Consider the following 13225-nt stretch of genomic DNA (forward strand, 5'->3'; position numbering starts at 1 on the left):
TCCAAGGTTCAACAGATTAAAGAGATTACAAAGGTAGACTTTCCCCAAAGTCATAAACAAGAAGATAAAAAACATCAAGCAATAGTCCAAGAGAGCTGTGAGGCAGCCACTAAGAAGCAAGCTGAGACAGGTGAGATCATGGTTGCAAGACTGATCAACATCGACGGATCCGAGTGCTGACAAAGTTCTCCGGGGAGAGGGGCAGAAGCAGAAGCATTGCCTTGGCAGGGATTCGGTGGGTTGTAACCCGGGTGGTGGTGATGGTTCTGGAGATGTTATGCTTTGATGTGGAACTCTGATAGCTACGGTGGTAACTCCCACTCCATGGAGATGGGGTCATAATGCCACTGAACTTCAGGTTTTTTGTAGGATACTTCAACAAGTTGATATATTGCATTTTAGGGGTCTCGATAAGCATACATGGTGATGAGGAAGAAGGCCTGAAGATACATCGGTAATCACAGCGCCAAATGGTCTGGATCATAATGCCGAGTTCATTCAAGCTTCTAACTTTCAAAGCAGAATCAATGATTCGATCTAAAAACAGGTTTCCTATATCTATCTCTAACCAATCTAACAACAGTGGTGGGTTATTTTCCAAATGCAGTCTTCGAACAAATGGTTCCATAAGCCTACACACATATTGACTAGAGTATGAGAGATATGAGTTCCGCTCAAACCTGGATGAGAGCAGGGGAAGATCGAAAGCGACATCTTTTGTTAATGGGCTCAAGAACCTTAACGGGCCGAGGAGAAATGGGCCCAACGGCAGGAAACCTAGTTTCGCAGTCGAGGGCAGAGGAAAGTTTGCGCGGCGGCCGGGTTGAGCAGATGTCTGATTTAGGGGTTCGAACATCTCCGGTGAAGGGAGGAAAGATGATTGGGGGTTCGAATCGGGGCTTAAAGCTTTTGAAAGGGACCCTAGGAGCTTCAAATCTCCGGTACAGGAAGACGATACCAGGAAGAGGAAGCCATCGTGTACCGTCGACGTTTCCACCAGGCAGGGCACATCTGATGGACGAGGATCTGTTCCTGCCATCGAGATTACCTGGTTTAGTTGCTCCTCTTGGTGGATCAGAAAACCAGATCTGACAGAAGAAGGGTCTTCAAAAGGCATCTCCGAGAAAGAGTTTGGAAGCGGTAAAGAGTTGGAAGACTCCGACCAGCAACTGTCCTCTTTGGATTGTAGATCGGTTAGATGCATGTCGGTGGGGAGGGTCAAGGGGAGGTAAACGGGGGGAAAAAGATAATAAAAGACGAAAAAGAAAACTAGATTGCAAGAGCGAGAACAAGGAATAGAGACGCCGGTTATGTCCCGACGCCGGCAAGGTTTTCCTTTATCGGCGTCGGAGGAGGAGAGTTGCAGTGAAGGTCCCTTGATTATCGTGTCTGGGAGAAAAAGATCTTTTTTGGTTATGTCGTTCTCTTCTTTAAGACTTTACCTACATATGTGTTATTTTGAAGGATTTGAAAAAAAAAAAAAAAATCAAAGCTCTCAAGAAACGAAAAAAAAAAAAGGCATCCTCTTCCTTTGTTCTTTCACTCTCTCTCTTTCGGAGAGCTGCTTTACCCTCATGTGGAGAAACTCAAGCCCCAACTTGCTAAGAAAATTACGGGGATGCTTTTGGAAATGAACAAGCCGGAGTTGCTTATATTGCTGAAGTCACCGGAAGACTTAGCTGGTAAAGTCCATGAAGCGGTTGAAGTGCTGAAGTCATCCAAGACAAATCTGACCAGTCCAAACACTCTTCGTTCTGATTACTTGGCGACTGGCGTTTCTGGCCTTTCGATTAATTGAAGAGCAAAATGGAAAAAAACCTAGTTTACCTTGGTTGCTGCTACACAAACTCTCGTAGGATTATTTTGTTTGTTTGTTTTTTTTGGGTTAAGTTCTTGGATTGCTATTCTACTTTGCCTTTATTTTCTTGTGTGAAATACATTTGCGTAAATGTTTTCAGTTACTACGGTAATTGTGGAGAAAAAAAAAAGGTTTCATAACAAAACAAAACATCATATCCGAATCCAGATTGGTTTTTGAATAACGAATTGATCCCCAGATTCCAGTTCTGAATCAATTGTGTCTTTTCATTGAAAAAACGTCTGTTTGGAAAATCATTTCTCCTCTCTCTCTAGTCCGCTTGCCACAATTGATTAGTTCTGCAGTTTTCCTCTGCAATATTAAACATGTCTGAAAAATCATATTCCAAACATCTTCCATTGTGTTGTCCATTAAAACCAATAATTATTAGACACAGACATGACTTTTGTGTTTGAGAAGTCGATGAACCTCTTTGTGGAGATGTAAGGCTGGTAAGTTTAAGCCAAAGTTCTCCGCTATGGCCACATGGAACCAAATACGGGAACTTGGTACTATCAAGAACTGGTATAACGGTGTTTGGTTTTCCAATGCCACCCCGAAATACTCTTTCATCGTCTAGTTAGCTACTTTAGATCGGCTTGCAACGGGGAGTAGAATGCTTACCTGGAATGTGGGAGTGGATTCCTCTTGTATTCTCTGTAACACTCCAATGGAGACCCGTAATCATCTATTTTCCTTTGTAGTACTTCTAATCATGAGTGGGAAAAGCTGGTGGGTCGCCTTCTACAAACCTCCTATACGGTGGAATATAGTGCCATTCTCACACTCCTCACTGATTCAGCTCTATCTCCTACGCTCCGATTCATTCTGAAGTTTGTGTTCCAGGCCACAGTCCATACCATTTAGCGTGAACGAAACCGGAGAAGGCATGGTGAGCTCTCCCAATCTGCGGTGACCCTCATCAAAACCGTTGACCGGATTGTTAGGAATAAGCTACTCTCCTTACAGCAGCATGGATCGATGTTACACAAGGATGGCTTGTGCATGTGGTTGGGTTCTCGTTTATGACTGTGTTTTCTGCTCTGCTTCAAATAGCTCTGTTTTGCTCTACTTAATTTTCTCAGTGAACGGATGCATTGTACTGTAAACAAGGTTTTTTTTGGTTTGAATAAATTTAACATTCATTCAAAAAAAAAAAATTGATTTACCTTTGTATGTGAATCTCTTAAAATCTTCCAATAAATCTCACAAAATCACAAACTACTTTGTCTTTTATAAAATAAAAATAATAACAAATCCACTAAAGTATCATACAATCTCATTGAAATCTCTCAAAATCCAAAATTTCATAAAGCCTACAAAATCTTTTTTTTTTTTTTTTTTTTGGACAAACAGATGTTATCATTCATTAATGAAAGAGTCACATACAAAGGAAAAATACTAGTTTAAGAGTTAACAAAGAGGACTTCCCAGAAAATGATACATCAAAGCAGTAAAGATATATAGGGGCAACAGATATTATGAGTTTGAGAGCTATGGACCAAAGGCTTGACAGCATTCTGGAACCTGTGAGATCAAAGCATATCGATGCATCTTCCAAGAGCAGGTCTAGGGAAGAGAGGGTGGCCATTGTCTTAAAACAAAGACTAAGTGGCAAGGAATCAACCAAAGCTAGGACTCGCGTGAGAGTTTTGCCAAGGAACGGAGCAGGGTTGGTGTTGCTCTGCAAATCGACCATCACAAAGGTGGATGTGATTCTGCATTTGGGTGAGGGAAGCTTGAGGAGGATGCGGTAACTACTATCTCTATGAGCAGGAGTCATAATGCCGCTATTCTTCAGGCTTGGTTGAGGGGACTTCAAGAAGTTGATGCAAAAACAATTGGATCTCATAATCGTTAGTCGAGGGAAATGGGAGAGTTTGATGAAGCAGAGGTAACACCCCCTCCGTAGAGGTGGTGTCATAATGCCAATCTTCAGCAATCTATCTCCTTCTAGGGGTTCATCCTTAAGCGATTCAAGTAACAGGTTTCTTAACAGACTCTTGGGCCAAACTAGCAGCAGTTGATGGTTAAGGTTCACTAGCAGTCTTCGGACTAGAGGTATCCTTAAGCTAACCAACCATTGACTAGACAGGGGAAGAGTGGAATTCAGACTAGACCTGGTTACAAGTAGACACTGGAGCAGTGGAGCTATTGGTAAAATGTATGCTAGGGGATCAGGGAGAGCAAGCAATATGGGTAAACCGGTTGGCAGTTCAGAAACATTATCAATGAGCAGCATTGCAAGACTCCAAATCAAGCTCTTTAATTGGCCTTGACGCGAGGAGGAAACAAACACAATCGAGCTATCTAGGGATCTGCTATCGAGTGAGACTCGTCTTGACCAAGCAGGATACAAAGACAGTACACGATATGGGCTTGCTAAGGGATTAAAACTAGCGAGTCTAAGGCATTTCCAGGTAAGGGATGACTTATAGTTTATCCAACCTAAACTATCTTCCAGGTTTTGAGAATAAGAGTAGAGAAATAACCTGGGACAGGGAGCTCTCGAGAGAGAAGCAGAGGTCACCAAGGAGGAGGTTTTCTTTGTCAAATGTTTCACCGGTGCCGGCGTCAAAACAAAGCTACTGTCCAAACCCAGCCAAGCAGAGTACTTGGTGAGAGGATCTGGATCCAAGGAGCGGTAAGATGTTAAATTTGACGGCTTAATGGGGTGGTGAGACTGACGAGAACCAGGCCTATAGGAACACTGATGGATCTCTCGAGCAGGAATGCGGGAGTGGGAACTCGATGTGATGGATTCACCGAGAGGGGTACCCAGATACGGAGTCAGAGAAAGTGGTTGAAGCTGTTGCAAGAGCAGAGACGAGATCTGGAATCTCGACAGGCCGCCGATAGATCTAAAACTAGAGACGAGAAGAATAGAGAGGAAGAGGAGGCCGTGGAGAAGAAGAAACCAAGTCCCAGCGACGCCGATCAGGCTCGACGCCGCCGGGGGAGCAGATCTCGGTGGTTGTGCCAGAGAGAAAAGGGAGGCTAGGGCTAAAGCCTACAAAATCTTTTAAAATTCTAATTCAATACCCCTCTCTTAGGGATTCTAGAGGATTTGGGAGGATTTATTTAGTTAAAATTACAGAAATTCAAATCTCAAGGTTTTAGGTGGGATTTGAAAGAATTTCACCATAAATCATATCAACTTCCCTAAAATCTATCAAAATTCCAAATTTTCTAAATCCAATAGATCTTCAAAATCATGGTTTCAATAGGCTCTTAAATATGAAAAACCAAAACAGAATTCAAACCAAAATTGAATAAATATATGAAATATAATTATATATACTTACTTATTTAAGGGAAATTCTCATAAATACCACTAAACCAAACCTAAATCAAAAAATTAAAATACTCAAATAGAAAAAGGCGAGTTTACTCACTAATTACAATTTTTTCCATAATCATTTTTACTCACAAATTACAATAATAACTGTAACTGTGCTAATGCCCTACATATAACTAATGCAAAAGGTGAGTATTTGCGGCATGAAACTCATACTCACTAATTACAAATTTTACATACTTAAGTTTTCTAAAACCATGAATCATATTGAGAGAAATTAGGAATGTACAAAATGATTACAGAAATCTTGACACTATATCCTAATTCCTTCGACATTCCAGCATTAATTTGTGTGATTCTGTTTCAATCAAATCCAGCATTCCTTCGACACCTAAGTACTCGTGAAACACTTGAAGAGTGATTCTGTTTATTTTTTTCTTTTTTTAACAACTATAATATTTTACCAAGTCATTCAATCGTTCTATGATGTGCTTGAGACCGTGGAATGGATCTGCATAGTATCTTTTGCCTTAAACTTGGTATGTCGCACCCGATATTACATTCTTTATAATCGACTTCAAAATCTATCAAGATATACTATCAACTACTTAAAAGGATATTAGCTTTGAAAATTTCTTTATACTAAGTCCATGTGATCATATTTAGGAATGACTTGGTTTACTATTTTATTATGAAATATTTAGCAAAAAAACAGCTAACCATGGTCAGATATAGGAAGATCCGCCTTTGAAATTCAGAAAGTGCAGCGTCGAACATGAATTTTATCATAACGTATGTAGAAAGATATTTATGCATATCGTCTCTCCCTCTCTCGTACATCTCTGACGAAAATACACTCTTCTTACGGCTATACTTCAACAAAAATAATGTTTCCAGAAGAAACAACATAGCCATGCTGACTTTGCTTTCACCATCTTCCATATCACGTAACAGAACTAGCAAAACATAAGGATTCTGACTTCCTTCTACTATAGGCCAATTGATGTTTTCTTGGCCTTGAATCTCAGGCAAATCAGCAGCGTAACAAGGAAGTCCCATGGCTAGATGGAATTCACGTAAAGAGAATCGCATCGGTAGATTGTTAATGTAGAACCAAAGCTCACCCGTCCTTGTCGTAGTAATCTGTCCAGCTACAAGATAATGAACCAACTGTGCCAAGAATCCCAATCCCAATCCCATAATTACAAGATAATGTATATATGAATTTTATCTACTCACTAATTATAAATTTTTTCATAATCATTATACATACGTTAGTTTTCTAAAACCATAAATCATATCGAGAGAAATTAGGAATGTACAAAATGATTACAGAAAGCTAAATCAAAATTTGTTTTTTTTTTTTTTGGTGAACGACCAGGGGAAGGCCCCCAGATTTTATTATAAAACTCAAACAAAATTACATGCGGACTTGCCTATGGCTACAAACACTAGACGCATCATCACGCAACAAAGGTTCAACTAAGACAGGAACTGTATCAAAAACATGAAAACCAAGCGATAAAGAAAAAGCATAGTTGGCTAATGCATCCGCTAGGCGATTAGCTTCCCTATAAACGTGAACAACCCGGACTAACCAGTCCCTTGAGAGAAAGCCTTGGCACATACGTACCAGGAAAGACAAAGGATGTGACTCGACAATCCCTTGTGTTAGAAAACCCACCACAACCTCTGAATCCACTTCCAGCACCAACCGCTGTACACGGTGCTCCCATGCCGTACAAAGGCCATAATACACACCCCAAAGCTCCGCAAGCTGTGCTGAACACCTACCGATAGTTACCGCAAACCCCACACACCAGTTCCCGACTGCATCCCGCAACACCCCTCCTGCTGTGGCTAACCCCAGATTACCCCGAGACGCCCCATCTGTATTCATTTTATACCAACCCAATTCCAGGACAATCCAACCAACCTCACGTACCACACATCCAGTCCGTCCATCCTGTGTACGCCCTTGCTCATTAGCCAATAACACCTCTGTTGCTAAATTTCGCACAAAACGCACCCGATCTCGACACGACCTATTCTCACCTAAGACATTACCACACCGCCACTTCCAACCCCACCACACCGCTACAGCAAATAATGTGGGCCAAGTTCCTGCGGTCCCACCTCCCTGACCTGTTAGATTATCATACAGCCATTCAAGCAACGTTAACCGAAAAAATAACTGTCTTTTGGCCTGCGGTAAAATTCGGGCACAGAGACCAGCCATTGCAGGGCAATCTCGGAGCACATGAATGATAGACTCCACACCACTCCGACACACTGAGCACACATCTGAATCTGTTAGATGTCTCCTCTTTCTTTCCGCATTTGTCATGATCACCTGCTGAGCAGCGAGCCATAAAAAGCACCTAACTCTCTCCGGGGCTATTACCCTCCAAATACGAGAAAAGAAACTACTCATATCTGGTTTAGCTATGCAGTCCTGTGTTAACATTCGTTAAGCCGACTTAACCGTGAACTTACCATCCGGGTTTGCTCTCCACGACAAACGATCCCGAGAGCCTGAGAAGCTATCCAAAGCCATAGTAGCAAGCTCCAGTTTTTTATCCTCAGTGATATACGGGGAGATCCGAGAATAATCCCAACCACCTTCATCCCGCCAAAGATCCCGAACCTTAACATCAACAATCCCGGTGGGTAAAACCCCTGTTACCTCTTCCATCAGTGGTCTGACTGAGAACCATCGATCTGTCCAAAATCTTACTTGGCGTCCATCCCCAACGACCCAACCCTGCCTTTTCAACACCACCTCACGCAGGCCTACACCTACACTTCTCCAAGTAGATGACCAGTTACTCTTTGGTACTGTCCAGGCAGGATTGTTCACATCCCCCACTTTATACTTATGACGTACCACCCGTGCCCACAGGCTCTGATGGTCATGTAGCACTCGCCAACCAACCTTAGCAACAAGAGCTTTGTTTATATCTGACGCAGCTCTAATGCCCAGACCCCCCTCCTCCTTTGGTAAACACACCCGCTTCCATGCAACTAATGTTGTTTGCGTTTTTCTGCATTACTCCCCCACAAAAAGTCTCTAGACACTCGATCTAGCCTGTCCAGAGTTGCTTGTGGCAATTTAATGGTGCTCATTGTATGAACTGGTATAGAAGCGAGCACCGACTTGGTTAGAGTTAACCTACCCGCGAAACTAAGTAGACGACCCTTCCATCCTGCTAACCTTGAAGTCACCTTCTCCACCACATCCCCAAATGTTTCTTTGTTTATTCGCTCGTGCAAAACAGGCATCCCAAGATACTTACCCAGCTCCTTTGTTGACTTGATCCCACTCTCCGCACTAATCAGTGCTTCCATATCTCTAGACACATTTTCATAAAAGAATATCTTGGACTTTTCTAGGCTCACCTTCTGACCAGAGGCCCGACAGAAACGCTCTAGAACGCCTCTGATAACCCGGATCTGCGCAACCGACGCCTCTGCAAAGAGGATGAGATCATCCGCAAAGCACACATGAGACAGCCGCGGTCCCGACTATGACAATTTAATTGGTTTCCACTTTTTCTCCTCCACTGCACCTTCAATCAAATGACAGAGTCTCTCCAAACATAAGACAAACAGATAGGGGGATAAAGGATCCCCCTGTCGTAGACCTCGAAGCGGCTTAAAAGCATCAGTTTTCTCTCCATTCCACAGTAGGTTCATTGATGGGCCTGTAACACACGCCATTATCCAACCCACCCATGCCTCTGAGAAACCCACTGCCTTCAGAGTATCCTCCAGAAAATCCCATCTAACTCTATCATATGCCTTCTCCAAGTCCAGTTTCAGCAACATCCAACCCTTCCTTCCCTTCTTCCGACGCATGGAATGGACAGCTTCCTGGACAATAACGATGTTATCTGAGCTCAATCTTCTCGGAATAAAAGTCGTTTGTGCTGGACCAATAAGCCTTGTCATGACCCCTTTAAGCCTCTCCACCATCACCTTTGTAATAGTTTTAAACAACACATTACAGAGGCTAATAGGACGAAATTGCATTATCGTTTCTGGTCGCTCAACTTTTGCAATGAGGACCAGCAGCACATCATTTGTCTCCGGTGGCAGAATACCAGTCTGAAAGAACTCCAAGACAAACTGACTAACCGACTCCCCTACCACTTCCCAGTTTTGTTGGTAAAAGACGGGTTGATATCCATCAGGTCCCGGCGCCTTGAATCTCCCCATATTACGAACAGCTCTCTCCACCTCCGCCTCTGAAAAGGGTTTTAACAGACCATTCTGGTCCTCCTGAAGAATACGCATGAAACCATTATGGGGAAGGCTCTCCACTACCTCCTCCACATCCTCAAGCGAGTAAAGACGCTGGTAATAAGCCAAGGCAAGCTCCTCCAACTCCTTCGCATCAGAGACCCAACCACCATCGGTCCCTTTCAGCATTTCTATTCTATTATGCTTCCTCCTGATGATAGTAGAGGTATGGAAATAACTAGTATTTCTATCCCCATGAACTATCCACTTCTCCCTGGACTTCTGAAACCACAACACTTCTTCTTGTTCCAGAACCAGATCCAGCTCCTTCAATAACTCAACTTCCCGCTGTAATAATGTGTTAGAATAAGCTGTATCCAGGGTATCTTGTACTTGCTTAACCCTAAATCAAAATTTGTTTATTAACCGAATTGTATTGCAGTTTTAAATTATATGGAAAATATGGAAATATAACCAGATTTTAATCGATTATAGTACAACCGAATCAAATAAACTAAAGTTATTAAACCACCTGATCTTTGTAAGAAATAGATGTGATCTTAATACATATAATCTTAGATATGAAAGATGAATGGAGTTTCTCCAACGATAACATATCATCATGCCATGTCAGTAGCTACATGTCAGCATATTATATTTATGATCTAGTTTTCTAGATAATTTTTTAAAAATAATACATTAATTTTGTTTATATGAAAATGACATGTTTTCACTTATTAATCAAATAATTTAAACTTTGTTATATATACATGTATATCAAAGACATATATAGATCAAATCGTAAATTTATATTTATTGAATTTGATAAAAATATGCATAACATAATATGATAGAACTTTAATTTTGTTATAGATTTCATCAAAATAATATGAATTAAAAGTTATTTCCTATTTTCATATTGTATATATAGTACTAAAATGAATTTATGGTTTAATTTAAGACAAATATGTGATATGAAACTAACAGTAGTGTTATGTCTATTAAAGAATATTTTAAAGATGGTAAAAATATATCTTTCAAGTAAGTAATTGTAAAATAAGCACCAAAATATAACAATTCTAAAATATTTTAAAGATGACTAAAGTATATTAAGATAAGAGTAATACATCAAAACAAAAATGATAAAATATTTTTTTTTTAAATCATCAACTAGTTTAAGAGTATATAAAGTTGTGAGAGATTCAATAGTGGGGGTTATTGGTTTGAGACTAAAGTATATTTTTTTAATGCACTTTAATATCTCACTAATATAATAATATTCTTTTTAATGCACTTTAATATCAAAACATTTTAAAATTTTCAACCTTAATCGGTGAGAGATTCAATAGTGGGGGTTATTGGTTTGAGATTTAAATAGAGTTTTAAAGACTTTAAATGTTATAAAGAATATGTTGTTATTAGATCAAGATTTTGTTAAACTCTGCTAAACTTTAGTGTTATTAGTTTGTAATTTGTAGAAAGTCATTTAAAATTTTAACAAATTTGGGTTATTGGATTCAGACTTTTATAAAATCATTAAAAGTTTTGTGTTATTCAATTAAAACAAAAGAATCTAAAACTGTTAATGAATTCAATTATTATGTTATTGGTTCATGATTTTATACACTTTTTTTACAAAATAAAATCATGGAAAGTATCACAAAAATATAGAGATTGTTTGGAGTATTTCCCAAGATTTTAGAAAAATAATCAACAAAACAATAGAATACTCTCTAGCAATCTTTCAAAATCTTTTAATTATTCATTTTTGATGATTTTGTTGAAGTCTTCAAAATTCTTTATAAAGTAGAATCCAATAACAAGTCTTCATCAATATTTTGTATTATGGTTTAAAATTTGTGATGTAATTTACTTCAATATTTATTAAAAATTTAATCAAATTAGAATATTTCTGATATCTTTTTAAGTTCAGATGACTTAACTTTGAGTCAATTTATGGTTTAAACTTTTTTTCTTCAACATCATAAACAATTTGAGTCAATTTAAGTTCAGAAAAAAAGTTCTTTTAAAATGTCAACCTTAAGCAACTTCAAAGTCATTAAAGAAGAGAAAGATACTAAGCAAATAACAAATTTCTTCATCTTCAACGCTGTGAAGGACTCGCCGCTGTTGACTGAGAGCCCTTCTTCCTCCAATCATCAGCCCAAGACTTAGCATCATCCACGACTCTCCTTCTCTCAAGAGGGTCACTTTTTCCTGCAAGAACATTCAACATCCTCGTCATCTCATCCGGTGAACTCGATGTCCCCGCGCTCTCCGTATCTCCTCTTTGTCCACGCCTAGTCGTCCTCCTCATCGATTACATTCAACAATGTAATCTAGAGTACTCACTACCTCGGTGATCAATGGTCTAGCCTTTGCGTCTTCAAGTATACACATCATGGCCACGTGAAGAATTCTTTTCAAAGCTTTTTTCGGGAAACCACCTTTTATTGATAACTTTGGATCTACAATCTGCTCAATATGGCCACCCGAGAACAACGTTTGTGCCTGTTAAGACAAAGAAGAAACACGTAATACGCTCATCATCAAAATCACAACATTAATTAAGGTCATAATAAAAACATATTTCATATCATATCATTCATTAGTCCCAAAGAATAGCAAATAACGATATTAGTCTAAAAGAGGCAAAAGTACTGTTAAATGGTGATATTAAAGACTAATCTATCCTTAAGCAAAAATCAGATTGAGAGCGTTACCCAATGCACAAGATAGCGACTTTGAGAATCCACGCAATCGCATGAGGGCATAAGAGCTTTGCGTCCAGAGATAAGCTCCAACAACACAACTCCAAAGCTAAAGATATCAGATTTCTGCGTCAACTTCCCGCTGCTAGCATACTCTGGTGCGCAGTACCCATGAGTTCCCATAACTCTAGTAGAGACATGAGTTTTACCTTCAGTCGGAGCAAACTTAGCAAGTCCAAAATCAGATAGCTTCGGTTTATACTCATGGTCTAACAATATGTTTGAAGTTTTCAAATCTCTGTATATCACAGGAGGAGTTGCTTTGTTGTGAAGATACTCTAACCCTTTAGCGGCTCCTGCAGCTATCTTCATCCTTGTGTTCCAATCTAAAGGCTCTTGATCATCCTTGAGATCTGACAAAAACACACAAAAAAAGAACAGGTTTTAAAGACTTTAATAAATCTCTTCCCTATTGACTTTCTTGTTTGAGGTGTAGTGTTTTGTTTTTCTAACCGTGGATATGATCTTCTACTGATCCAAGAGGCATATATTCATAGACAAGGAGTCTTCGATTGTTCTCAGCGCAATAGCCGAACAAGTGCACGAGGTTATCGTGGTGATAAATCGAGAGCATCATGACTTCCACTAGATACTCTTTGTCTCCTTGACCACCACCATTATTGTCATGCATTTTAACAGCTATTTCCTTGAATTATGACCAAACAACAACACAAAAAGAATAACAAACAGTTTAGATATTTCACTGTTTAATTTACAATGACAAGAGCAACCACACAAAAGTTACCTGTCCAGTGTCTAGCCTTCCTTTATACACAGTTCCGAATCCACCTCTTCCGATCAAAGATTCATCGCTAAAGTTATTTGTCGCGGTGGCGAGTTCTTGGTGTGAGAAAGCCTGACATATGATTTCAACATCTTGCACGGTTTCTGAAGCTCGTTCTGGTTTGGTTATAGAGAAACAAAACAACACAAATGATGAGTGACTCTATTATCTAGATATGATTGCATTAATGAAAGAGAGACATTAATCAACCCAAATAAACAAATCTTTTAACAGTGACTTAGATAATCCGTTACTATAAAACTCGGTAGCAT

The 13225-nt window shown here is 39.6% G+C and overlaps 1 protein-coding gene and 1 pseudogene across 2 annotated transcripts; both read right to left on the minus strand.

Moving 5' to 3' along the window:
* Positions 1 to 5167: 5167 nt before the first annotated feature.
* Positions 5168 to 6356, minus strand: LOC147937748 (uncharacterized). The gene is made up of 2 exons (XM_087465249.1): positions 5877 to 6356; positions 5168 to 5203 (listed from the first exon to the last, which is right to left on the minus strand). Exons 1-2 carry the CDS (start codon positions 6354 to 6356, stop codon positions 5168 to 5170), a joined length of 516 nt encoding a protein of 171 aa, XP_087321375.1.
* Positions 6357 to 11383: 5027 nt separating this feature from the next.
* Positions 11384 to 13225, minus strand: LOC104715020 (serine/threonine-protein kinase CDG1-like; annotated as a pseudogene). The gene is made up of 5 exons (XR_015566150.1): positions 13208 to 13225; positions 12915 to 13115; positions 12623 to 12815; positions 12122 to 12522; positions 11384 to 11909 (listed from the first exon to the last, which is right to left on the minus strand). The product of XR_015566150.1 is annotated as a serine/threonine-protein kinase CDG1-like (transcript).

This window comes from Camelina sativa, chromosome 9, assembly GCF_030686135.1.
Source record: "Camelina sativa cultivar CO46 ecotype springtype chromosome 9, ASM3068613v1".
Classification (NCBI taxonomy): Eukaryota; Viridiplantae; Streptophyta; class Magnoliopsida; order Brassicales; family Brassicaceae; genus Camelina; species Camelina sativa.